Source organism: Rhinoderma darwinii, chromosome 11, assembly GCF_050947455.1.
Source record: "Rhinoderma darwinii isolate aRhiDar2 chromosome 11, aRhiDar2.hap1, whole genome shotgun sequence".
NCBI lineage: Eukaryota > Metazoa > Chordata > Amphibia > Anura > Rhinodermatidae > Rhinoderma > Rhinoderma darwinii.
Genome location: NC_134697.1, coordinates 46,618,178 through 46,642,997, shown reverse-complemented (window position 1 = coordinate 46,642,997; position 24,820 = coordinate 46,618,178). Strand labels below are relative to the sequence as shown.

The window sequence follows — 24,820 nt, the reverse complement described above, 5'->3', positions numbered from 1 at the left end:
AAAAAAATGGCGACAGCACTCTGCGAACACCAATGTCACCTAAACGGCTAAATATAAATAAATATGCATTACTGCTAAATCTACTTACAATAGGGAGCCTCTCAGTGCACAATTTGATCAAATTGTCTTTGCCCACCTGCCACGACAAGGCGACCTCTGTAAGGTGGGAAACTACGCTGCACATACACCCAGTACTGGGACTAAGCCTACATATATACCTGGGGATGGTAGGAACCAGCATTGAACTAATTAAAATCACCCAGGGCAGAATGGGAGGAGTGCAAGGACAAAAAATGGAGGCAGTCACTAACCCCACATATATGGATCACATAATCAACACAAAAGTTTGAACAGCACATTCCAACAAAATGATACAAAACGTGTATGCAGGTGCAGGAACACCTGTGACTGCAAATTTATATATATATACCTTAAATGGTGCCAAAATTGTCACTAAAAATGCTTCAAAAGCTCTTCTTTAGTAGAAGGCAGAGTTTAGAGTTAAAAATCGATTGATCAAATAAAGCAAAGTTCACATTTACTGAGCGGGGTCAGCTTGACTGTTACATTCCAGGTATAAATAATACATTTTACAATGCTAAACATCCAAGTCAGTAATATTTAAAGGTTTTCCACATTTGAACTCAATTTTATATATCAAATTATTCTACATAAAACTCTGAAAATCATTGAAAATACATTACTTATTGTGTAATGATCCTGTTACAGCCCGTAGAGCTACATTCACAAGCTGCAGGCTTTAGAGCTAAAATATCCCAGCATTCCTTGCTGACAATGACCGCATAGAGTTTGTTCTGGTACTCTGCATTTGTAAAGTGTAATCTTTCCACCCGGCACTATATAGTGTGAACAGGTGACTCTTCCAATGCATTATAGGAGCTAAGCCTAACTGTTAGGGGTGTACTGTCAACAAGCTATATATTTGTTTAAAACTTTGACCCAATGATTCCATCGTCTTTGAGCTGCACTCAGCATTTTGATATCTTCCTTCTTTTACATATGTATCATTTCTAGTAAGCACAAAAACATAAAAGACGCATGGTGATTGGTTGTATATACAAGTTTATTAAAGATATGTTAATCAATAATATGTCAACCATTATTTACATATCCATTTCACTTATTGGGCACCAATTCTATTTATCCCTTGGAGATGCTCCCCAGATACCAACATAATTAAAATCCAAATTCTATAAACCAAATTTCCCACAAGAGGAGTTATCTACACGCAGTGTAAATACCTTGTGACTCCTGCAGAGATAAGCTATCATCAAGATACATTTTTCCATGAACTCCTTTACAATGCTCATATCTGATGTAAACCATTCCTATCTGTTTTTAATAAACATACAGCCTGACCTGTTGACTATAGTTCAGACACTGTAATAAATATCACAAACATATGTGGAGCAGTATTCTTTATTGCCGGTGTTCAGCTCAGATCTTCACTTGATGACAGTGCCCGGTAAGTGGACCTTTGCTAAAAGTAGTTGAGTACCCCTACTTTATGCAGTGATTATGTAAACCTAATAAATAGTGCAACATAATGGGGTATATAACGGTCGGATATGTACAGCACAAGCTCCTATGTGATTAAATTTGAACTCTGGGGAATTTTTTTTTATTTGGCTTTAACCCCTCTGACACCCCTGAAGTTTTTTCACTTTAAAGTTATCCTCAGATAGGCCTCAGCTAAGCAGATGGGGAAATTCCTATGTAGACTACTGTCTCTACTGAATGATGGACTACATGAGGATCGTAGGAGTTTTTAGGAACAGTGGCTAAAAGTGAGGTTGTAGAGGGGCCTAACTATGGACTAATGGCTCACACACACAAGTGTATTATGGCTCTGAGCAAACTCTACGTTTCAATATTAAAAAATTCTGATACTATGTATCTGGTTTCAAAGCCAAACTGTATGATAATCTTTAATATATCACAAAACAAAAATAGAGGACTGAATAGAGAGAACCAATTATAAGACTGATCCGATTATAGTTATACTGTATATATTGTATTACTTTTAATATTTAGTTTTGGGCTGCCTTCCTCATAGCTTTTTACCTCTACAAGTACATTTTATATACTTTGATACACATTTTCTATGACTTTCCAGACTATTTGATTTTCATGTACCATTAATGTTGATGTAAAGGGATTTTTACTATATAGGGGTGTGTGTGTAAGTGTAGCAGGGCTGAGATTGTGATTTGGTACAACTCACAATATCACACTAATAATTTACTTGTGGTTTTACATATGAGTGCAAAGTAAACCTATCTAACAGTTAGGCCCCATGCACACGAACGTGTTTTTGCGGCCGCAATTCCCCCGAAAATCCATGGGAGAATTGCGGCCCCATTCTTTTCTATGGGGCCATGCACACGACCGTAGTTTTTACGGTCCGTGCATGGCCCGGGAACCCGCACCGCAGAAAGAACGGGCATGTCCTATTACGGACATCTTCTGCGGTCCGGGTTCATTGAAAACAATGACGGCGGCCATGTGCATGTCGTACGATTTGCAGGTGGCCCGCGGCTGACAGTCCGCAGCCGGCCGACCCGAAAATCACGGCTGTGCACACGGCTACGGTCGTGTGCATGAGGCCTTACGGTACATTACAAAATTAGCACTGCTACATCACTTTCATCTCAGTCAGAAACCTTCTCTTGATTTGGAGATTCGGACACCATTGTGACTGTATCTGCTTTGTTTGTATCTGTATTTATCTACAAATAAATTAAAGTAATGAATTAAATATAACTTCTATTTCATTTAATGCTGCACACCTGATGATGTTACGAGCACAGATTTTTGTTCAGAGACTGTATCTTGATGATAACTACAGCATCTTTTTTATTTGATGTTAGAACAATTGCTTTTTATTCACAGTACGACAGTTCTTTACAAACATCTATACAAACATAAGTGCTTCATGCACATTTTAATACTGCTGCCTTTGCTAAAATTTTTCAAATGCAAGAAAAACGACCAATCACTAACATTGTTATGTCGTGTACCTTAAATACAGTTTTTTCTATCTTTGTTTTAATGTTAAACTTTAACTGGTCATTTTCTGGTTAAGTTCACATTCATTGCTCAATATATCACCCTCTGCCAGAAACAGAACAAACCAATAAAAACACAATAAGAACAACTAATATCTATTTATCTATTTTATACACTTTATTTCAAGATGTGTGCTGGAGACTGTATAGTGGTACACAGTCCCCAAAAGTTCCCTACTACGAGACCATGAAGACTCTGTGTGCCGCCATATGTTGCTCTGTTGGGTATGTACAGTATGTTGGGGATAATCTTCTGTAGAAGTAATGCAGAACCATGCCTGACCGTGTATACAAGGCCTCAGGGAATGGTTGCACACCCGATTTTCTGTCCATGTGTCGCCGACAAATTTTTGCCAAAAAGAAGAGCTAATCCCTTCTAAAAGAAAGTACATTAAACTAAAACATGACTATAAAAACATATGGGTTTTCTGTTCTTTTCTGAATTGCAGTTTTTGGTTTTCAAACTGCCTTTGAACATATTAAAATGTTTACCACCAGCCATTATTAGGAATCTATGTGGTACAGATCCAAAATAAAGGATCCAGAAAATTAAATGAGCCCATACTGTACACATACTGGGGGCATTCTCTATGGCATGCCGCATTACAGTGGTGCTCTCCACTCTAAGGGATTTGTAAGGATTCTAGCACCACTCATTTTACTCTAATGACATGTCTGAATGAAGTGCCATAAAAATAGATTATTGGAAAACCCCTTTTTAGGGTGAAGTCCCTCTAGTATTTTTCAAGTCTGTGAGTTTATTTATTAACAGGGATTGCTGATGCATTTTATGTATCAGTTGGCTAAGGCTTCGTTCATATCTGCGCTAGGGCTCCGTTCTGACGTTCCGTCGGAGCCTTCCGTCGCAACGGAGCCCTGACAGACACAAACGGAAACCATAGTTTTCTGTTTCCATCGCCATTGATTTCAATGGTGACGGATCCGGTGCCAGTGGTTTCCGCTTGTCTCCGTTGTGTAAGGGTTCTGTCGTTTTGATGGAATGAATACCGTAGTCGACTGCGCTATTGATTCCATCAAAATGCCGGAACCCTTGCACAACAGAGACAAACGGAAACCATTGGCACCGGATCTGTCACCATTGAAATCAATGGCGATGGAAACGAAAACCTATGGTTTCCGTTTGTGTCTGTCAGGGCTCCGTTCCGACAAAAGGCTCAGACGGAACATCGGAACTGAACCCTAGCGCAGAGGTGAACGAAGCCTAATCCATTTTACATAAAACATGTAAAGAATGTGTTTTTTCGAGAGACATGCATTTCAATAGTTTTTTTTTTCCACATTGAAGTCAATGTAGAATGGAAATAGACATTAATCCACCCTCTTTTGTTCAAAATGAATTGGAGACGCTGTATATGCAAATAGTTTATCTCTTATTTGTACACTAGTTTGGCAACATTAGTCCAATGCCAGGACTACTACACATACCGCACACTTTCTTCAATTTGCGGTTATTCAGTGGTTCATTTACAGCATATTGTAACATTTTATATTTAAGTTACAAGTTTTATTATTTTTAAGTATAGCCTTTACAAGGCCCCTGAATTAGATTTGTGAACACCTAATTTACACCCAAATGACAAATAATAAACATATTACTGTCATGTAGGAGATTTTAAAAAACTGGAGCAGTTTTCCGAAAGAACCAATCCCATTCCAGCTCTCATTTTTGAAAATGAAAGAAGCAATGTGACTTTTTGCTATGAGCAACAAGACCAGCTTTTCTGTTGGACAGTTAAGATAAATGAGGCGCGTTGACCCCTAGGCGTTCCTACAATGTTTCCAGGTAGTCAAATATACTTAATATAGATACAAATATGGTCACAGACTGGGAACAGATAAAATATACAGTATGTAAAGTGATGAACTTAATAATCGTAATGTTTTTATGAATTTCTTTTGGAAAATGCTTAAAGTCCTCCAAAGTCTTTAAGACTTAGCCTGTAGAATAATGTTCAAAAAGTCTCAATAAAATCAGCATGCTTGAAGAGGACATTCAGACATGAAGTACAAAATTGCTATAAAAAACAACAACAACTAAATAACTCATATGAACTAAATAACTCATTTCCCTTTCATGACATAAAGCTAATAGATAAAGGGGATGTTAGAATAAAGGGAACAAAATACAATAAAATAACAATAAAATAGCCGATCTCTCATTCACATTCACCGCATACAGGATGGTTTTCTACTTGTAATAAAGTGAATTTTTAAAATGCTCCATATGCATCTCCTCGAGTTGCTACAGCAAAAGCAGGATACGCTTCATAAGCTGCATAAGCGGCAAGGTCTTGTCCCAAGGCCACAGCTTGTTTCAGTTGTGTGGCGGCCACTGCTGCTGGGGAGGTAGCTATGGCATATCCTAAAAAAATATAGACAATTCACTAATAAACATGACATGATACATATTCTGATACAATAATAATTTACATTTATTAGGTGTGAACGGCGCATGTGCATCAAACACATTGAAATCAGTGGAAGTTAAGTAAATAGTTCCCTAACTTTTGTTGATTCCAATGGATATCTGATTTGGCCACACATACTTGGTTATTTCTCCATGAATACCAAGCATTCATTCTATACAGCTGCTGTACCCCATTGATGTATCTTTTATGGCACGTCGTAAAAGTAATTTATTGGAATGAGTTAAAATGTCTATGACAATACAATTGGGACCCCTAGATGATTATATGTAAACTTTAGTTACATGTATAAATAAAACCAAAAAAGGTTATGCCCTTTTTTACTTGTATAACAATGTTACCTGCAAATGTTGTTTGTGGTTCTGCTGTTTCAGTTGGAATACCCAAGGTCTGAAGTGTATACTCTGCAGCATAGTTTTTGGCTTCATCCACTGATATACAGAGTTTTGGAGGTGTAAATGGATGTCTACAGAAAGAAAATAGTAATCATATATGAATAAAAAAAATCCCTGTGTTTGTGAAACAGACAAACTGGCCATGACCTAGGGCAGCAGAATCCGAGGAGAATCAAGTTTAATATTTGGAGCAACACTAGGTGTCCATACAGATACACTAATCCTTGGTACCATTTGCTTTGCCTACTAAGTGTCCTACAGAGAGGCATGCACAAAAGAGAGACTCATAGCTATATCCAAATTTAATCCCACCCTTCCTGGTGCTGGTTCATACCCATACCAATGATGGAATAAGGTTAGCATCATGAGGAGGATTAAAGGGTAACTAAACGTTCAACAAAGTTCTGACATGTCAGAAGTTTTGATTGGTGGGGGTCCGAGCACTCAGACCCCCACCAATCACTAAAACGAAGCGACAGAAGTTATTGTGTGAGCGCTCAGTCGCTTAGTTTCTGTTCGGCTTTTTCCGTAAATCTATGCATAGGAGTATGAGCTCAATAGAATGTCTACGGGCCCATACTCTGATGCATCGGCTTTCCGGAAAAAGCTGAACAGAAACGAAGTGGCTGAGAGCTCACATGAGCACTTCTGATGCTTCGTTTTAGCGATTGGTGAGAGTATCAGTGCTCGGACCCCCACCAATCAAAACTTCTGGCATGTCAGAACTTTGTTGAACGTTTAGTTACCCTTTAAAGGGGTTTTATGGTTTCGGTAAATAAGGGTTATCCTTTTTATAATGGAAACATATACATTTCCCCAATTTATTTTCCGTATAAATTCCTGACGGTCTTAAAAATCTCTGCTTGCAGTCATGCAATAGGAACCTTCATTGTTTTTCTTCCAGGGTCCTGGTGATGTGATGATCACAGAGGTGCTTGGCTCGTTACGAGACATCACATGACCAGGACAGATTTTTACCTCCTGGAAGTAAATAATGAAGGTTCACAAGCAGAGAGCTTAAAACCTTGAAGAAATTATACAGAAAGTATGTTGGAAAATTCTTTCTTTGTTCAATTAAAATTATTATTATTGTTATTTTTTTGTTGAAACCAAAAACAACTAATAACAACAACAACCATAATAACTGCCATCACATCTTGATTTCTACCTCTTGAATTCAGCATTTGGAGAAACCCTAGTTCGGAGCCTGGTTACCCCAATCATGGGCCCTATAGGAACAATAAGGGTTTAAATACACTTTCATCAAAGTTTTGATATGTCCTATAGACATATCAAAAGTTTGGATCGGTGGGGGTCTGGGTGCTGAGACCCCATTATTGCTGAAGCGAAGGTGCAGAAACGCACCTTCTATGTAAGCAGTCTTCAGCTTGACAGGGAGCGCCGATCACAGACGAAGGATATGTCTCTATGACATATCAAAAGTTTGATGAAAATGTAATCACTCTTTAACATCAAGCATAACACTAGGATAATACACCCACTCACATTGCAGGGCTTTGGTTAGCCAGGACTGGAATTGTAATCTTATACAGAAACAGCTGTCTTTGGTCTTGACCAAGTGCCGAGTGTAGCTGATAAACTGGTTGTCCCCAATTGTGTTTTTGGCAAATTTCTTCCAAAACCTAAAAAATGTAAAACTTCATGTAAAGGCCATTAATATTCACTCAAATTAAATATTTAAAGCAAAAATAACTTATTTTGAAATATACACAATTAAAAGTATATAAATAGCATTTATAAAGATTCTTGTAGCTTTATGGATGTTCCATATCCTGTAGCTGGATGACTTCTTGTTTAACCATCTTATACTTGTGTGCCTTTTGAGTGGCCGTAACCTAAAACAAGCGTCTGCAGTCTCGTAGTATATTGTTAAACTAGGTTGTACTTCCGTATGTACTTCTGTTACATATGGATCACCCAGACAGGAAGTTGCACGGTTATTAGGTAACCTGAAGACCACATACTGCAAAATAATGGGTGAAACAAGCAAGAAGCAGAGACAACAATATATATTATGATAAGGAGGAATATGGCAACACAAAAACATGTTTGTTTTTAGAAAAAAGTGTATTTATTGTGCATAAGTAGTAAAACATGAAATATATATATATAAATGTGATACTACCGTAATCCTACTGGCTTGCAGAATAAAGTTAACATGTCATACTGTACAGTGAACGCCGTGGAAACAAAACCCAAAACCAATGTCAAAATTGCTGTTTTTTTTATCATCCACCCAAAAAAAAATAAAAAAAAATGGTGTCATAAAAAAATACAACTGGTCCCCTCCTATTAAAAGCTCTCACATGTCTACGTCAAGAGAAAAATAAAAAAGTTCTGGCTCTGTAAATGCAGGAAAGAAAAACATAAAATAAAAATTTGCGACCTGAAGGCCAAAATTGGCTACATCCTTAACCCCTTAATGCTATGTGACATAATAGTTCGTCACAGGCATTGTCCTGTTAAAATGACGGACTATTACGCCCTAGCATTAACAGGGTACTTTGTCTGCAGACATGTCTGCAGACACAGTTTTAAAGCAGTGATAGCTTAATGCTATCACTGCTTGAAGGCCAGGACTGGAGCTAGCCTCTGATCCGGCCGATTAACCCCTTAGATGCAGCGCTCAAAAGCTAGTGCTGCATCTATGGTATTTACAAGCAGATCGGAACCCCGCAATGAAATCGCGGGGTTCCGATGACTGCTCCGGCAGACCGGAGGCCTAACAATGGCCAGCTGTCTGCTAAGTACGGAAGCCTGCTAGGTCCCACCCAGAAGCTGAGCCTGCGATATCAGCCGCTGGTATCAGCTGCATGTTACAGCTATCACCGTGCTGTAACGACAGGGAATGGAGCTAGCTCCGATCCCTGCCATTAACCCCTTAGAGGTCGTGATCAAAAGCGATCGCGGCATCTTAGTGGTTTGTAGAGATCGGCATCGACACAATGTGATCGTGAGGATGCCGATCATTGCTATGGCAACTGGAGGCCTAATAATGGCTTCCTGGTCTGCCACGTACAATAGTCTATTAGGCCCCACCCACAGACGGGTCCTAATAGGCTAGCTGTCAGTGAATGACTGACACCTCTAATGCATTGCACTACGTGGGTAGTGCAATGCATTAGAGTAAAGATCAGAGCTGCTGGCCCTCAAGTCCCCCTGTGAGACAGAAAAAAAAAGTTGAATAAAAGTTTAAAAAGAAAAGCTTCAAGGTAATAAAAACAAACACTGCCTTTTTCCCTTTATTATAGGAAAAAAACTAAAACGTTAAAAAAAGTACACATATTTGGTATCACCGCGTCCATAACGACCCAAGCTATAAAACTATAATGTTATTTTTCCCATATGGTGAACACCGCCAAAAAATAAACAATGCCATAATCGCTATTTTTTATCACCAACCCTGCCAAAACATGGAATAAAAAGTGATCATAAAGTCCCATGTACCCCAACATAGTACCAATAAAAACTACAACCCATCCCGCAATAAGCAAGCCCTTACACAGCTTTTTTGACTGAAAAATAAACAGGTTCTGGCTCCCAGAATATGGTGACACAAAATGTGCAGTGTATAAAAGCGGATAAGATTGGGCACCATTTATCAGTGCGTCATTGGCAACATATCTCTGAAATATTATTTATTTACCCCATATACCCTCTAAGGAGTTGTCCATACGCTCCGGAATTGCCGCGTTTTTTTCCGGTCAGAATTTCTGCCTGGAAAAAACGCAGCAAAATACAGTAGCAGCATAGTGGATGAGATGTAACAAATCTCATCCACATGCTGCGTAATATTTCCGAGCCAAAATTGACCTGCGGTGCGTAATTTTCAGACTGCAGCATATCGATTCCTGCTACAGAAAGTGTGCAAAATTGCTGCCTTTTTCATATGAAGACGTCTCCATCTCCTAACATTGGGAAAAACACAGCAATTTATGCACCATTTTCTGCCGCAAAAACACAGAAAATGGTGCATTCTTGCCGCCTTTGACTTTCAACGGAATTGCTGCAGAAATTTTCTGCTGCAATTCCGTTGTGTGTGGACAAGTCCTTATTATGCCCTGATGTACTCCACACAGATTACATATACCCTGATGTACTCTGCACAGCTTACATATGCCCTCACATTATAAACTGAAATACCGGCAAAACCACAAACAGAACAATTACCAAGCTAAATCTGCGCTCCAATAGCCAAATGGCGCTCCCTCCCTTCTGAACCCTACAGGCTGCCCAAACAGCAGTTTACGTCCACATATAAAGCATCGCCATACCCGGGAGAACCAGCTTAGCAGTTTATGAGGTGTGTTTCTTCGGTGACACAAACTGGGCATAACATATTGTGCACTAAAATGGTATATCAGCGGTGAATTTTAATTTTGACTTTGCACTTTACGCTGCGTATTAATTACTAATGAAAAAACACCTGTGGGGGCAAAATGGTCACTACACCCCTAAAAATGCTGTTTCCAAAATAAGTGTCACTTCTTGGGGGTTTGTTTACTATTTGACCTCAGGACCCTGCAATTGTGGGCCAAGGCAAATGATAAATGCCTTGGGAGATGTAGTTTCCAAAAGGGGGTCACTTCTTGGGGGCTTCCACTGTACCCTGGTACCTTAGGGTTTTGCAAATGCAACATGGCGCCCAAAAACCAGTCCAGCAAAATCTGCATGCCAAATAGCGCTCCTGCCTTTCTGAGCCCTTCCGTGTGTCCAAACAGCCATTTATGACCACTTGTGGGGTATTTCTTTACTCTGCAGAAATTGCTTTACAAATGTTGGGGTGCTTTTTCCCCTTTAACCCTTGGGAAAATGAAAACATTCAACTTTTTAGTGGAAAAAATGTTGATGTTAATTTTTACGGCCTAATTCCAATAAATTTTGCAAAAGAGCATTGGGGTCTAAATGCTCACTATACCGCTGAATAGATTCCTTAAGGGGCGTAGTTTCCCAAAGAGGGTCACTTTCGGGTATTCCTACTGTTTTGGCCTCACAGGCACTTTGAAAACATGACATGGCACCCGAAAACCATTCCAGATAAATTTGAGCTCAAATGGTGCTCCTTCCCTTTTGAGCCCTGCCGTGTGTCCAAACAGCAGTTTATGACCACTTATGGGGTATTGCTGTAATCGGGAAAAATAGATTTTCAAATATTGGGGTGTCTTTTCTCCTTTATTCCTTGTCAAAATTGAAAATGTCCACGTTTTATCGGAATAAAATGTAGCTTTTCAATTTCGTGGCCTAATGCCACTAAATTCAGCAAAAAACCTGTGGGGTCAAAATGCCCACTATACCCCTCGATAAATTCCTTTAGGGGTGTAGTTTCCCAAATGTTGTAACTTTTGGGGGGTTTCCACTAATTTGGTCCCTCAGGGGCTTTGCAAATGCGACATGACATCCAAAAACCATTCCAGCAAAACTTGAGCTCAAAAAGCCAAATGGAGCTCCTTCCCTTCTGAGCCCTGCTGTGTATCCAAACAGCAGTTTATTACCACATATGGGGTATTGCCGTAATCAGGAGAAATTGCCTTTTAAATTTTGGGCTGTTTTAAAAATTGAAAATGTTTACGTTTTATTGGAAAAAATGTAGACTTTCATTTTCACGGCTTCATTCCACTAAATTCAGCAAAAAAACTGTGGGGTCAAAATGCCCACTATACCACTTGATAAATTCCTTGAGGGTGTAGTTTGCTAAATGGTGTCTTTTTGGGGGTGTTTCCACTGTTTTGGCCTCACAAAACCTCTTCAAACCTGACATGGTGCCTACAATATATTCGAATAAAAAGAATGCCCCAAAATCATCTAGGTGCTCCTTTGTTTCGGAGGTCTGTGTTTCAGTGAATTAGCACACTAGGCCCACATGTTGGATATATCTAAAAACTGCAAAATCTGGGCAATAAATATTGAGTTGCTTTTCTCTGGTAAAACCTTCTGTGTTACAGGGAAAAAAAAGGATTAAAAATAAATTTCTGCAAAAAAAATGAAATTTGTAAATTTCATCCCTACTTTGCTGTAATTCTTATGAAACACCTAAAGGGTTAATAAACTTTCTAAATGCTGTTTTGAATACTTTGTGGGGTTCAGTTTTTAAAATGGGGCGATTTATGGGGGTTTGCATTGTATGGGCCCCTCAAAACGACTTCACAACTGAACTCGTCCCTGTAAAAATGGCCTTTTGAAATTTTCTTGAAAATGTGAGAAATTTCTGCTAAAGTTTTAAGCCTTGTAACGTCCTAGAAGGATAAAGGGATGTTTCAAAAATGATGCCAATCTAAAGTAGATATATAGGAAATGTTAATTAGCATTTATTTTGTGTGGTATAACTGCCTGTCTTACAAGCAGATACATTTAAATTTAGAAAATGTTAATTTTTGAAATTTTTTGCTCCATTTTGGTGTTTTTCACAATAAAATACTGAATGTATCGACAAAATTTTACCACTAACTTAAAGTATAATGTGTCATGAGAAAACAATCTCAGATATCGGATATCGTAAAGCATTCCAAAGTTATTACCACATAAATTGACATGTCAGATTTAAAAAATGGGTCTGCGTCCTGAACATGCCAAGTAGTTCATGCCCTTAAGGAGTTAAGTATGACACAAGTACATGAGAACTGTGGGTACATTAGATCTGTACAGGACTTAATAACATATAAATGTACAGTATTATGATGATTAATATTTGCCTTACTCTTTTTCTTCTGAAAAAGTGAGATGAAAGACAATGCAAACCTACAAAACCAAACTTACATCTTATTTTAAACCCAGTTCCAATGCCCTCTTTCGAAGACAGGGTTTTGTTGGAGATATGAGCGTTGGGGCAGAATTTAAAACTTTAATATGGATTTCCCTGATTATTAGCAACAGGGTGAAACTTTCATTGCTTTATTTAATATTGATATTTAGCCTAAAGTGTACCTGGATACATTGAATATTTCAATCTACATTAGTTCCCTATCATTTACACTCCAGGACTGATATGTTTTTGTGATTTACAGCCTTATTCCAGGAGACAGAACACAAAGTTCTGTCCTTTATCTAATGGTGCATTCCCTAATCTACAAATTAAGGTAAAAAGCTTCTCAGCAGATGTAGAAGTGGTTAATGTGGTTGGATAAATTACATAATGGAAATGTTGTATTTGATAAAAGTCATTTAGACTTTGTGCTCCTAAATGTATTTCAGGAAGCAAAATATTTAATTGGTCCATTATGAGTCTTATTTTGTATTATTCAAATCAAGGAAAATATTATTATACCATCAGGAATAGCGTTTTTCTTTTTATATTTTCAGTTAAGTGGGACACATATCTGGGTAGATAAAAGGGAATGAGGGTTTGTGTCCTATAAGCCATATCCTACCATCCCCGGGTATATTTTTAGGCTTGGTCCCAGTTCTGGGTGTATGTGCAGCGTAGGTTCCCACCTTACAGAGGTCGCCTTGTCGTGGCAGGTGGGCTAACACTTTTTGATCAAAATGTGCACTAAGAACCTCCCTTTTGTAAGTAGATTTAGCTTTAGTGCATATTTATTTATATTTAGTGGTTTAGGTGGCATTAGTGTCGCAGGGTGCTGTCACCATTCTATGTTTGCTATAAGCCATAAAGTCACATTACTTAAAAACCTGATGATTAGTTAAGATCTGGTGACCCAAAAAATAGAACATAAAACTGCAAAAATATGTATTATCACAGCATTTAGTTTTGCTATGTAGTCTTAGTAAAGAGCTTAAGAGTGGGATAGAGGAAACTGGACTTTACAATGTGGAAGTAGGGCCCACATAGTAAAATTGAAATGCCCACCCCTTCCCCGCTCTTTTCCACTACCTGAAGTACATTTCTGCATAGGAGTAGCAGGAGGCTCTTATGCTGAAATGTCCATCACCCAAAAATTCTCATCAGGATCTGAAATCTCTGCTTAGAGTAGCTTTGCTTCCAGTATTGATTTGTATAGAGATATGTCACAGGTAAGGAAATTCATGTAATTCATTAGACAGCAATGTTTCATTTAAGCTATGCAATCTAGGTAGGAAAGAGTATATTTAAAATAAAACAACTATCATTGTAAATAGGACTCTATGTTGTGGTGTTACAGGCATATTCTGATGGTATTCAAATTTTAACAATGTATTTCCCAAATGTAGCATAGCACTAATTCTACAGCTAACATGAACTTCCACAGTTTTGAAAGACTATAATCAATTAGATCAGATCTTTTCCCAGGTGGGGCTCATAATGTAAGTTAAAGGGGGTTTTACACTGGGCAATTATCGGGCAATTGATCGTTCATAGAACGGTCGTTGCCGATAATTGCCCTGTGTAAACAGAGCAGCGATCAGCAGATGAACAAGCAACGCTCATTCATCTGCTGATCGTATAGTTTTAAAAAAGTAAAATATTATCGTTGTCGGCAGTACATCTCCCTGTGTAAGCAGGGGGATGCGCTGCCGACATGATAATAATGTATGTGGACGAGCAATCGGAGTAACGACCACTCATCCACATCCATAGCTCCTTGTGAGAGGAGCAAATGAGCGCTGATCAACGAGCTGTCTCGTTGATCGGCGCTCGCTGCACCGGCCAAAACCGGCTGGTGTAATAGGGCCTTAAGTTACCTATCTCATGCACTAGGCCAATAAACCTCAGTTTTGTAACACACTAGGCAATAGTGAGGCAACAAAAAGTGCATGAAAAAACGCATTTATCCATGTGGTTTTTGAAGTCATTAGTTTGTCACGGCGGAAAGTCCTGCAACACTTTGCACTGTGAGAGCATGGTTCAAGTATGGTTCAGCATGGTTCAGGACCGCTGCTAATCATTGATTTCTGTTATCTTTATGTTTGGGCACTGCTAGACAATGCGTTTGGTCTAAGTCTGGATTTGGTTATCATTTAGCTTTGCCTGGTTAATTAGAGGAAGTACTTTTGTTGGGATTATATATACTTCAGGCCTAGATTACTTAGGTGCTGGTTATACTGTTTCTGGCATGTGCTAAACTCTTACCAGATTCTAGTTGGTGACTTTGTTCTTGTCTATGTGTTTGTTTGTGGTGTGGGAATTGTTGGTCCTCTGACAGATCTAGATTTGTATAGTGGTTTTATGTATATCCTGGGATCAGTAGTTCCACTGGTTTGTTTGCCTTTTCTGTGCATTTGGTCTGCTGCCAAGCTGTTGTCTTACCCTGCTGTGGGATAGTATTCAGATAGGGTCAGTGAGTTCTGTTAATTCTTGCCCACTGTCTATTCATCTGTTTACTGCTTGAATGCTATTTATGATGTCATCCACTCCATTTATGCATCATCTCCATCTTATACTACTTTCCTTTATTTGGCTCCGCTTATCAACTGGTGCGTTACTTGTGCCTTTTGTTTTCTGTCAGTATTGATGGGTGCTTCACGGTATTGAGCACCACCAGCGGTGTAACAATATGTTTTTGAGGTATATGTCACTCTGGCTGAGTTTCAGTCCATGGCTTCTGGGCTACAGGGCAGTAGTGTAATCGCAGAGACACAATGCCACCCAAATGTTTATCTTAGAGCCGACAGTTATTGACACTGTTATCATCTATATTATCTATTGAAGTCTGTACTCATCCGGCTCGTGACATTTTCAATTTGCCAAATTCTGTATGTGATCGTTTCTAAACACCAGAAACGTCAATCATTATGCTGTAAAATACGGACCTGCCTGAAAAAAAATGCAGTTCTAATTTTTTATGAAAATAAAAGCGATTAGGCATTTTCTTGCACGTTGTATTGGGTCTAATAAATGAGGGATGCTGATAATGAATGGTAAAAAGAATCAGATGATGACCTATTGAAACTAAGAAAGGAAATCCCACCCCTTTCCATGGTGTAGCGTGCGCGCGCGCACACGCACGCACGCACTTAGATATAAAAGGCAGTAAATAGGCAGCACTCACAAAGGCTTATAGTGAAAAAAGAGGGTGCTTTATTGACCCCAAAAGTGCAACGTTTTGGCTCACACAACCTGAGTTTCATATTTTTAGGGTCAATAAAGCACCCTCTTTTTTCACTATAAGCCTTTGTGTGTGCTGCCTATTTACTGCTTTTTGTCTAGAGGGACAGTGGTCAGGCTTGCACCCTCTTTCGTTTAAGCCTGTGCTGCTGGATTCTATTTATATATATATATATATTTTAACTTAAAACACGAAAAGTGACAATATACTCACAATATAGACTGGCCACCCTCTTGCAAGATATTGTTCTATTACACTCTGCACAATGTTGGGTATTCAATCAATTTATGATAGTTCCTAATGCCTCATGCACACAGCCGTCGTGCCACTCAGGTTGTTTTTGACGGCATCCGAGTGGCACCCGATAGTCTTCACGGACCCATTCACTTTAGCGGGTGAATCGGGTCCATGAAAAATGGTCCGAATCTCCGATCCGAGGAAAGATAAAACATATCCTATCTTTCCTTGGATCACTGACGGGACTCGGACGGCACACACGGTCGTGTGCATAAGGCGTAATAGTGGAACAAAGGTAATAATCCACAACCATATGATATTTGTAATATATATACAATTGAACGATACCTATATAAAAGTATATGTAAATACCACAACTTTGCACAGGTGTTTCTTTCTCCCATTCTAAATCTTTAGTTGCATTCATAGACTTCAGAGTTGAACCCTCTTATTATTTATTCACTGTGACCCATTGTGCTGGATGTTTGCAACCCTAGACTAGGAATGAGCCCTGATCACTGGATGAGATCGTAAAAAGTAGTAAAACAAGTGAGTGACTGGGAGAGGGAGAGGGTGGGGGGGGCATAGACATTTTTGGGCTGTCCATCTATAGAGCCCCTTTAAATGCGTCATAAACTTTGTTTTTATAATTGCATGTGCAGGATATATCATTAGTGAGGTGTAATAGGTTATTTGTGATTCAACACATAAACCGTCTGCGGGCCTTTGGGGTCCATTATTGTGTCAGAGCCTGAGTCCACCAGAGAATGGGAGCATTCTAGCGGCCCATACCGACCCTGGGGGGCAAAGGCTGCTAGAATTAAAAGAAGCATGCAACCTTTAAAGGAGAGTGGGAGAAATGTAATAATGAAGAAAGCAGCAACCTGCCCATCTTTCAGCCCTATGTAAATGGGTTGTCTCATAACAGAGATTGATTGCTTATTGCTAGGATATGCCATCCTGCCATCTGTCGAGAGAGAGCTCTTGCTAAACAACAATGTTCCCTTGCCCGGTAGGAAATGATATTTGAGCACTACGTGGTACACCATAGGAGGGTCTCAAGAGGAGGTACTGTACAAGGCACCATCCAACTTAAAGGGAACCTGTCACCAGCATTTCACCTATTAAACCAGCAATACCTTGTGGAAGTTGGCGGAAAAAAGTAGACTCTGCACCTTTAGTATTCCGTTTTTTAGTGTTCCTGTGCTTTTTGCTAATAAGCATAAAAGAGTCATATCTTCATTTGAAAATAGTCATATCTTCATTCCTCAAGCCTTTCCGAGTTAACCCTGCCTCCTTACTTTTAAATGACAGCTCCTCGCCTGCACACAAGAAATGTCGCGCTTTGGCATCGATGTCCTGTTCTGGTGCGTGCGCACAACGGGACACCAGTTGTTACGGCACATGCACAGCAACTAGATTTGAGGCCCAAACGATGCAGGGAAGGGTGTTGGACCATTCATGACCGCTATCTCAGATGAGATTTGAACGAGACTGCCGGTTTATTACCATAAAAGGCGCAAATTGTTTACATACCATTATTTATGGTTGGAGGAGGAGTTTAGGAGAGGGGATAATTGCAATGACAGCAGCGGCCAGCGAGTGGTGAGTAGAGTTCAATGGGTGAAATGCTGGTGACAGGTTCCTTTTAAGGCCGGCACTGACTAGATTAAAGTGATGGCTTGGATTATACTTTGCTGTTACCCTTTTACCATATTGAAGTCCTTAAGAAATATATTATAGAAACAACGCTAGATAATTGAGAAGATAATGTATGCAATGCAGCAGCAATACAGAAAATGTTTCTCTTTGTACTATCTTTTCAACAGCATTTTAATATTGAATAATATGTTCTTTATCGTGTTATATCAGCATAGCTAGTAGAGCTTATAAAATAATAGGACCTAAAAATTAGATTTCTATAGATTCCATGTTATATACTGTATAATGAATCACTGTATAATATGTTTTTCGTCATCCTGTCAGTGACTGTTAGATTTAAATAACCATACATTTTATATACATCCACAATGTATAATAAGAATAGCTTGTATGCAAATCCAGCTTACCTGTGGTGCGAGCTTGATGCCATGTGGTTTTAAAGCAACAGCACTCATAGGAGTGAGCTCCATTCCTGGTAAAATGTCATATAGTTTGTCTTCTCCCCTTTTGTCACCTTTCAGCTGGTATCCTACACATCCACGGCCCAGACCAGTATATGCCAGGTATCCCCGTCCTCCCAGTCCTCTAACGCCCGCAGCCCCTACAGGTACACTCATGTAAATTTCTAGGAATGTAAGAAGGCATTAAACTGAATCAAATCAGCAGAAAATCACCCAGATCCATGATATAATGAAGAAGCTTGCACCATTTGCATTGAACATGCTCAAAACAATGGAGTCACATACTTAAATGCGTATTTTGAAGAGAGGTATTTTAAAACGTATAATAATAACAACTCTACAGTCTGAGTAGTAGTTGACACATGGATCACCATTCTAACACCTAGATGAATGCTACCTACTATCAAAAAAAGGGACAGTGCCCCCTGTGGCCAGATTATCATCAGATTAGCCACGAAGCCAATATGAACATTATATTCTTCCTCCTCTTAAATGTCAACTTTTGTGATATGACTGTTTTATAGAAACAATGGGTGGAAATGAGAAAAACTGTTTTCTATGGTAGACGTGTAATTTTCATCTTCAGATAATGCTCCTCCATTGTTTCATAGTTGCTCAATACTCAGTGGCTTTAACATTCTATTAAATTAAAGCACAAATTATAGTCTGTTGCCTTATAATTGCTTTAAACATTTCTAAGGTACAGTACCGGTCCAGATTATGTAAAAGAAAGCACCATTAGTTAATGATAGCTTTAGATTACAAACATTATTCTTCATAATAATAAATTGGTGCCGTAATAACATGAATAATATTTCCATAATTACATTTTACTTTTTGGATACAAATTTTATAAGGTAAAGAAATGACTGAGAAACATAGCTAGTTGTTGTGCCTCTTAAAAAAATGTAGTCTGTCTTTGGCGCTGTTCACATGGTGGAATTTTCCAACTGCCATTCATTTCAATGGGAGGCGGACGCTTCTTTTTCCCGCTAGCTGATTTTTTTAGCTATCGAACAAAAAAAGCATCTTCCCAGATCTTCGGGCGAATTCCGCCCAAACCTCATATTGAAGTGAATGTGAGCAGGAATCTTCCTGACGGCAGGAATAATTCTGCGGCGGATTTTGCAGTAGGATCCGCCAAGCAAAATCCGCCGTGTGAACATAGCCTTAAAGAGGACTTGTCTGATCTCCTGACGTCTGTTTTGGTAAATACTTTCCCCAAAAATGTCATATTCTATTTAGAGGAGTTAGGTGCAAGGAGATAACTAATCTTGTGTATTATTGTCTATTTAGAGGAGTTAGGTGCAAGGACATAACTAATCTTGTGTATTATTGTCTATTTAGAGGAGTTAGGTGCAAGGAGATAACTAATCTTGTGTATTATTGTCTATTTAGAGGAGTTAGGTGCAAGGAGATAACTAACCTTGTGTATTATTGTCTATTTAGAGGAGTTAGGTGCAAGGACATAACTAATCTTGTGTATTATTGTCTATTTAGAGGAGTTAGGTGCAAGGACATAACTAATCTCGTGTATTATTGTCTATTTAGAGGAGTTAGGTGCAAGGAGATAACTAATCTTGTGTATTATTGTCTATTTAGAGGAGTTAGGTGCAAGGACATAACTAATCTTGTGTATTATTGTTTTTTCTTAGCTGTTATACAGACAAATTTCATTTTGTAGTTTGACTTCATTGGAGCAGTAGGTGTCCTCATAAATTGGTTTAATTTAACCCAAATAAAAGCAATTACAACCTATTTTATCATGTTCCTACTAAGAATATTGAATTGCAACTATTCTGTTCTATTTTAGAAGCAATGATTTATTTGCAGTCATTGTTCATACTCTCTCTAATCTATTTACATAGTTAGTATTATCGGACACGCATTATGCAAAACTCCAGGTTAGTAAGTGCTCCCTGAATATTACAAGTGTGACTGATTAGGATTCTAATTAAATAAATTACATAGAACTAACTTGCAGCGGGATTGTAAACAGCTAATTAAATTTCTAAATTGCCATGTCATGGTCTGCCCTCTCTATTAATAACAAGTGCCAACATTTATTCCACTTAATGCAGATTCATTGAATTCAGTTACTGTGCTGTTACCTCTAACAGATGGAGGTCGGATGAGGCCACGATTGCTGACATAGCCTTTGGCAGGTGGGAAATGAAAGCTGGGGATGGTGGCAGTGTAGGTGGGTGGTGCATAGAACACAGGTGCTCCGAGATAAGCTGTAGTTGGGTCATAGACCGGGGCTATTGTGTATGCATATTCTCCTTGTATGGCACCACCTCTTCCTCCTGTTCCTCTTGTATATCTTACGTAACTGTCCTTGTCTACTGGTTTAGCCAAAGTTACTTCTATGGGAGAGCCATCTATGATCTAGAAACAGAGACTTATAAGACATTCATGTATTTACCAGATTTTCACAGCAAAAACACATTGATATAGGGATCCGGTCAAATTGAATGGACTTTCCACCTTGTTAGAGCTCTGTTTTCCCATACATGGTGCCATGAAATGTTAACCAATCTGGGTGCAAAATATGGCAGTTATGAGTTATGGCTTTTTTTCCCCTATACCCACTACAGTTTAAATCCCACCTGGGGTTATAATTTTTAGAATGTCTTGTGTTAAACAGTAAGGAGGGCGATGCAAGTGTAGAATTTCTGACGTAGCCTTTGTATAAGACTCGTGCTGTGAGAAGAAAAGAGGACCAGTAGGGTGTAAACAATGTAAATGGCTCACTTGTTTATCAAAGTATTACTCCATTCTTTTACCTCCAGGGCCTCATGCACACGGCAGGGAGGCTGAACGGTAGCACATGGGGGACTCCATGTGCTTCTGTACAATGCTGTTAGGTGCCGTAGGTACCAAAGTGTTCAAAGTGGTTGTCCCATCAGGACATACTTTGCCCATATGCCCTATTATGTGCCAGAACAGAGGCTGCTTTCCCCGTTAACTTCCCTCTTGCTTCTTTTTGAAAAAGGGTTTGCAATAAAACACACTCTTAGTAAAACGTTATATATTTAGCGCAATGGTTGAAGCAAACCTTACTATATCTGTACCCTAAGCATTACCGTCTCAGACTGATGTCATTGTTATTTATTTAGATGGCAATAGAAGCACACATACCGCATGCAGTGTTGAATATCATACCTTGCCATTTAGAACATTCATAGTTTCCACTGCATCACTACGATTGTTAAAGTGTACAAACGCATAATCTCTAATTTTCTTTACACGTTCAACTGCCCCTATAAAAGAAGGAAAGTATAATGATGGGAAAATAGGTACAAAAACCTGACTGCTGTGTATCATGTAATAAAAGCTCCTAAGACAAAGCATTATAGTAGTTGTCCCTTCTATTGTGCTGCTAATACAATATAATTAGGTTGGAGTTAGGCCCTGTTCACATCTGGGCAACTGCATCGCAAATTCTGTAATTTTTGCAAAAGAGCACAACATGCAGCACTATTTTGTCTAGCAAAATGATGGAAACCATGACGGAAACCCAATGGAACAGGTCACAGAGAATGCCTAGAAAACGATTCCATAGAAATCAGTGGGTCAGCTCCAGACTTTTGTTTCCTATGGTCCATGTGGCTGCTGTAAAGCATATCTGTAAATGATGTTAACAGCAACTCAAGCAAGATGGCTGCCCACATAACCATGTACAGAAAATAGAATAAAAAAATATACAATCAAATCACTATCTGGTTTTTATTAGTAAAAAAAATAAATATATATAGGTGAAACATTCCCTTTAAGTCAAGTCACTCACTGCCCCTCACAACTCGGCACACTCATCCCATGCTGCTGGCCCATTCTTACAATTGGATACAGTTAATTCTGTCTATACTCATTTCAAAGCGGCACACATATGGTGGAGAATGAAAACAACAAGGCGATCAGGTTACCCAAATGCACTTTAACATGTGTTAAATATGTTTCATTTGTTGCTACTCAGGGTCCAAATGCTTTGAAATGATTGCAGAATTTATCTTTCCGGAGCTGTAAAAATAACTCCTCGGCCACTTACAAGGAGAGGACTTTGAAGTCAGAAATTAATAACTAAGATCTTGACGTGACTGCTATCTCCCTGGTTGATTTGAGAAGCATGTAAATAACCATTTTTATTACCTAGAGATTTGTCAAGTTTCAGGGTTCACAGTTCAAAGTGTCCACAATTTTAACTGGATAGCTTTAGGTTAAATACTCCAATGGGAATCAGGATTTGGTATTAGTCATGCAAAAAGACTTTGGAGGACCCTGCAATTCAACTAATTTTTCTAAACGTGTTCCCTTTTTATAGGCCTCTTAGAGTTTCAGCAATATGTTAAAAGAATCAAGCATTGATACAACAGAAATATATATTTCCAATCAGAAAGGTACATGTCTCTAATCTGAAACATAAGCCCTAAAAAAGTGGCTTACCTGGTTTGATGTTATTGAATTCCTTCTCTACCGTCTCTTCTGTTGTTGTGAGCATTAGATTTCGGACATATAAAATCTTAACTGATGACATTGTGTCTTCATCAACTTCAACTTCTGGCTCTGCCCAATCCACTGCAATTGGATGACCCCATAACTGAATACGTCCTGCAGTATGACAGCATAACAAAAATTAAATAAGTAATAATACTAAAAATATACAGTGTATATATATATATATATATATATATATATATATATATATATATATATATATATATATATATATATATATATATATACATATATATATATATACATATATATATGTATGTATATATATATATATATATATATATAGTACTGTGCAAAAGTTTTAGGCAGTTGCCAAAAAATACTGCCAATTTTGAATGCTTTCAAAAACAAAAGTGTTAATAGTTGTTTTTTTTTTATCAATTAACAAAATACAAAGTGAATGACCAGAAGAGAAATCTAACTCAAATCAATATTTGGTGTGACCACCCTTTTCCTTCAAAACAGCATCAGTTGTTCTAGGTACACTTTCACAAAGTTTTTGAAGAAACTCGGCAGGGAGGTTGTTCCTCCCTGCCGCAGGAGGAACAACCACAGATCTAACCACAGAACTAACCACAGATCTTCTGTGAATTTAGGCTTCCTCAAATCCTTCTGTTTCGTCATGCAATCCCAGACAGACTCGATGATGTTGACATCAGGGCTCTGTGGTGGCCATATCATAATTTCCACAGCTCCGTGTTCTACTTTATGTTGAAGATAGTCCTTAATAACATTGGCTGTATGTTTGGGTTAGTTGTCCTGCTGCAGAATAGATTTGGAGCCATCAGACACCTCACTGATGGTATTGCATTATGGATAAGTATCTGCCTGTATTTCTCAGCATTGAGAACACCATTAATCCTGACCAAATTCCCAATCCATTTGCTGAAATGTAGCCCCAAACATCCAGGGAACCAAAAAGCCTTCTGTTACAGCCAAATATTTACAATTTTGACTCATCAGTCTATAGCACTTCCTGCCATTTTTCTGCACCCCAGTTACTGTTTTCTTCTGGCCAGACTTCTCCTACAGTAGATGGGTGTACCTGGGTCCCACTGGTTTCTCCCAGTTCTGAGCTGATGGCACTGCAGTACATCTTCCACTTTCGAAAGGTAGTAAGCATGATGTGTCTTTCATCAGCTGCACTAAGTTTCCTTGGCCGGCCGCTGCATCTACGGACCTCAATGTTGCCCATTTCTTTGTGCTTCTTCAAAAGAGCTTGAACAGCACATCTTGAAACCCCAGTCTGCTTTGAAACCTTTGCCTGGGAGAGACCTTGCTGTTGCAGTACAACTACCTTTTGTCTTTCTGCTGTGCTCAGTCTTGCCATGGTGGACCTGTGGCATGAAACTGTCTTCCACAACCTCACCTTTGTAACAGAGTTTGGTTTTTCCTCACCCAGTTTTAAGCCTCCTACACAGCTGTTTCTGTTACAGTTAATCACTGTGTTTGAATCTACATGTGAAAATGATGCTCATTATCACCTGTTTGGTTAATCATACACCTGACTATAATCCTACAAAATTCATGACTTTGTGCAAGTGTACCTAGAAGAATTGGTGCTGTTTTGAAGACAAAATGTGGTCACACCAAATATTGATTTGATTTAGATTTCTCTTCTGTTCATTCAATTTGTATTTCATTAATTTATAAAAAAAACTATTAACACTTCTTTGTTTTTAAAACATTCTTAATTTGAAGCATTTTTCCACAACTGCCTAAAATGTGTTATAAAGAAGTAAAATTATCAGATATTTAAAATGGCTTCAATTTCTTTAATTATTGTGTATCAGGACAACTCCAAAAAAATAATAATTAAAGGGGTTATCTGCTTTAAAAAACAGACTTTCAAATACTCGATTAACCCCTTTGCGCACCCTGGCCATGCCATTACGTCCGGTTGCGGGGGGTGATGTTTGGAGCGCGCTCACGTGCTGAGTGTGCTATATATGCTGAGGGTGTCAGCTCTATTTGACAGCAGACACCCGGGACTAACAGCCGGGAGCAGCGATC

General features: G+C 38.7%; 1 protein-coding gene across 2 annotated transcripts in view; it reads right to left on the bottom strand.

Moving 5' to 3' along the window:
- Positions 1–1,065: 1,065 nt before the first annotated feature.
- Positions 1,066–24,820, bottom strand: part of A1CF (APOBEC1 complementation factor) — a 71,183-nt gene continuing 47,428 nt past the window's right edge. The window contains exons 6-12 of one of the 2 annotated variants that reach the window (XM_075841195.1): positions 22,736–22,900; positions 21,458–21,555; positions 20,404–20,680; positions 18,239–18,456; positions 7,438–7,574; positions 5,878–6,002; positions 1,066–5,472 (exon numbers count right to left, since the gene is read on the bottom strand). In XM_075841195.1, the coding sequence (XP_075697310.1) occupies positions 5,321–5,472; positions 5,878–6,002; positions 7,438–7,574; positions 18,239–18,456; positions 20,404–20,680; positions 21,458–21,555; positions 22,736–22,900 (1,172 nt within the window). In that variant the 3' untranslated portion in view covers positions 1,066–5,320. The remainder of the gene's footprint in view (positions 5,473–5,877; positions 6,003–7,437; positions 7,575–18,238; positions 18,457–20,403; positions 20,681–21,457; positions 21,556–22,735; positions 22,901–24,820) is intronic. The other variant, XM_075841196.1, reaches the window with a different exon arrangement.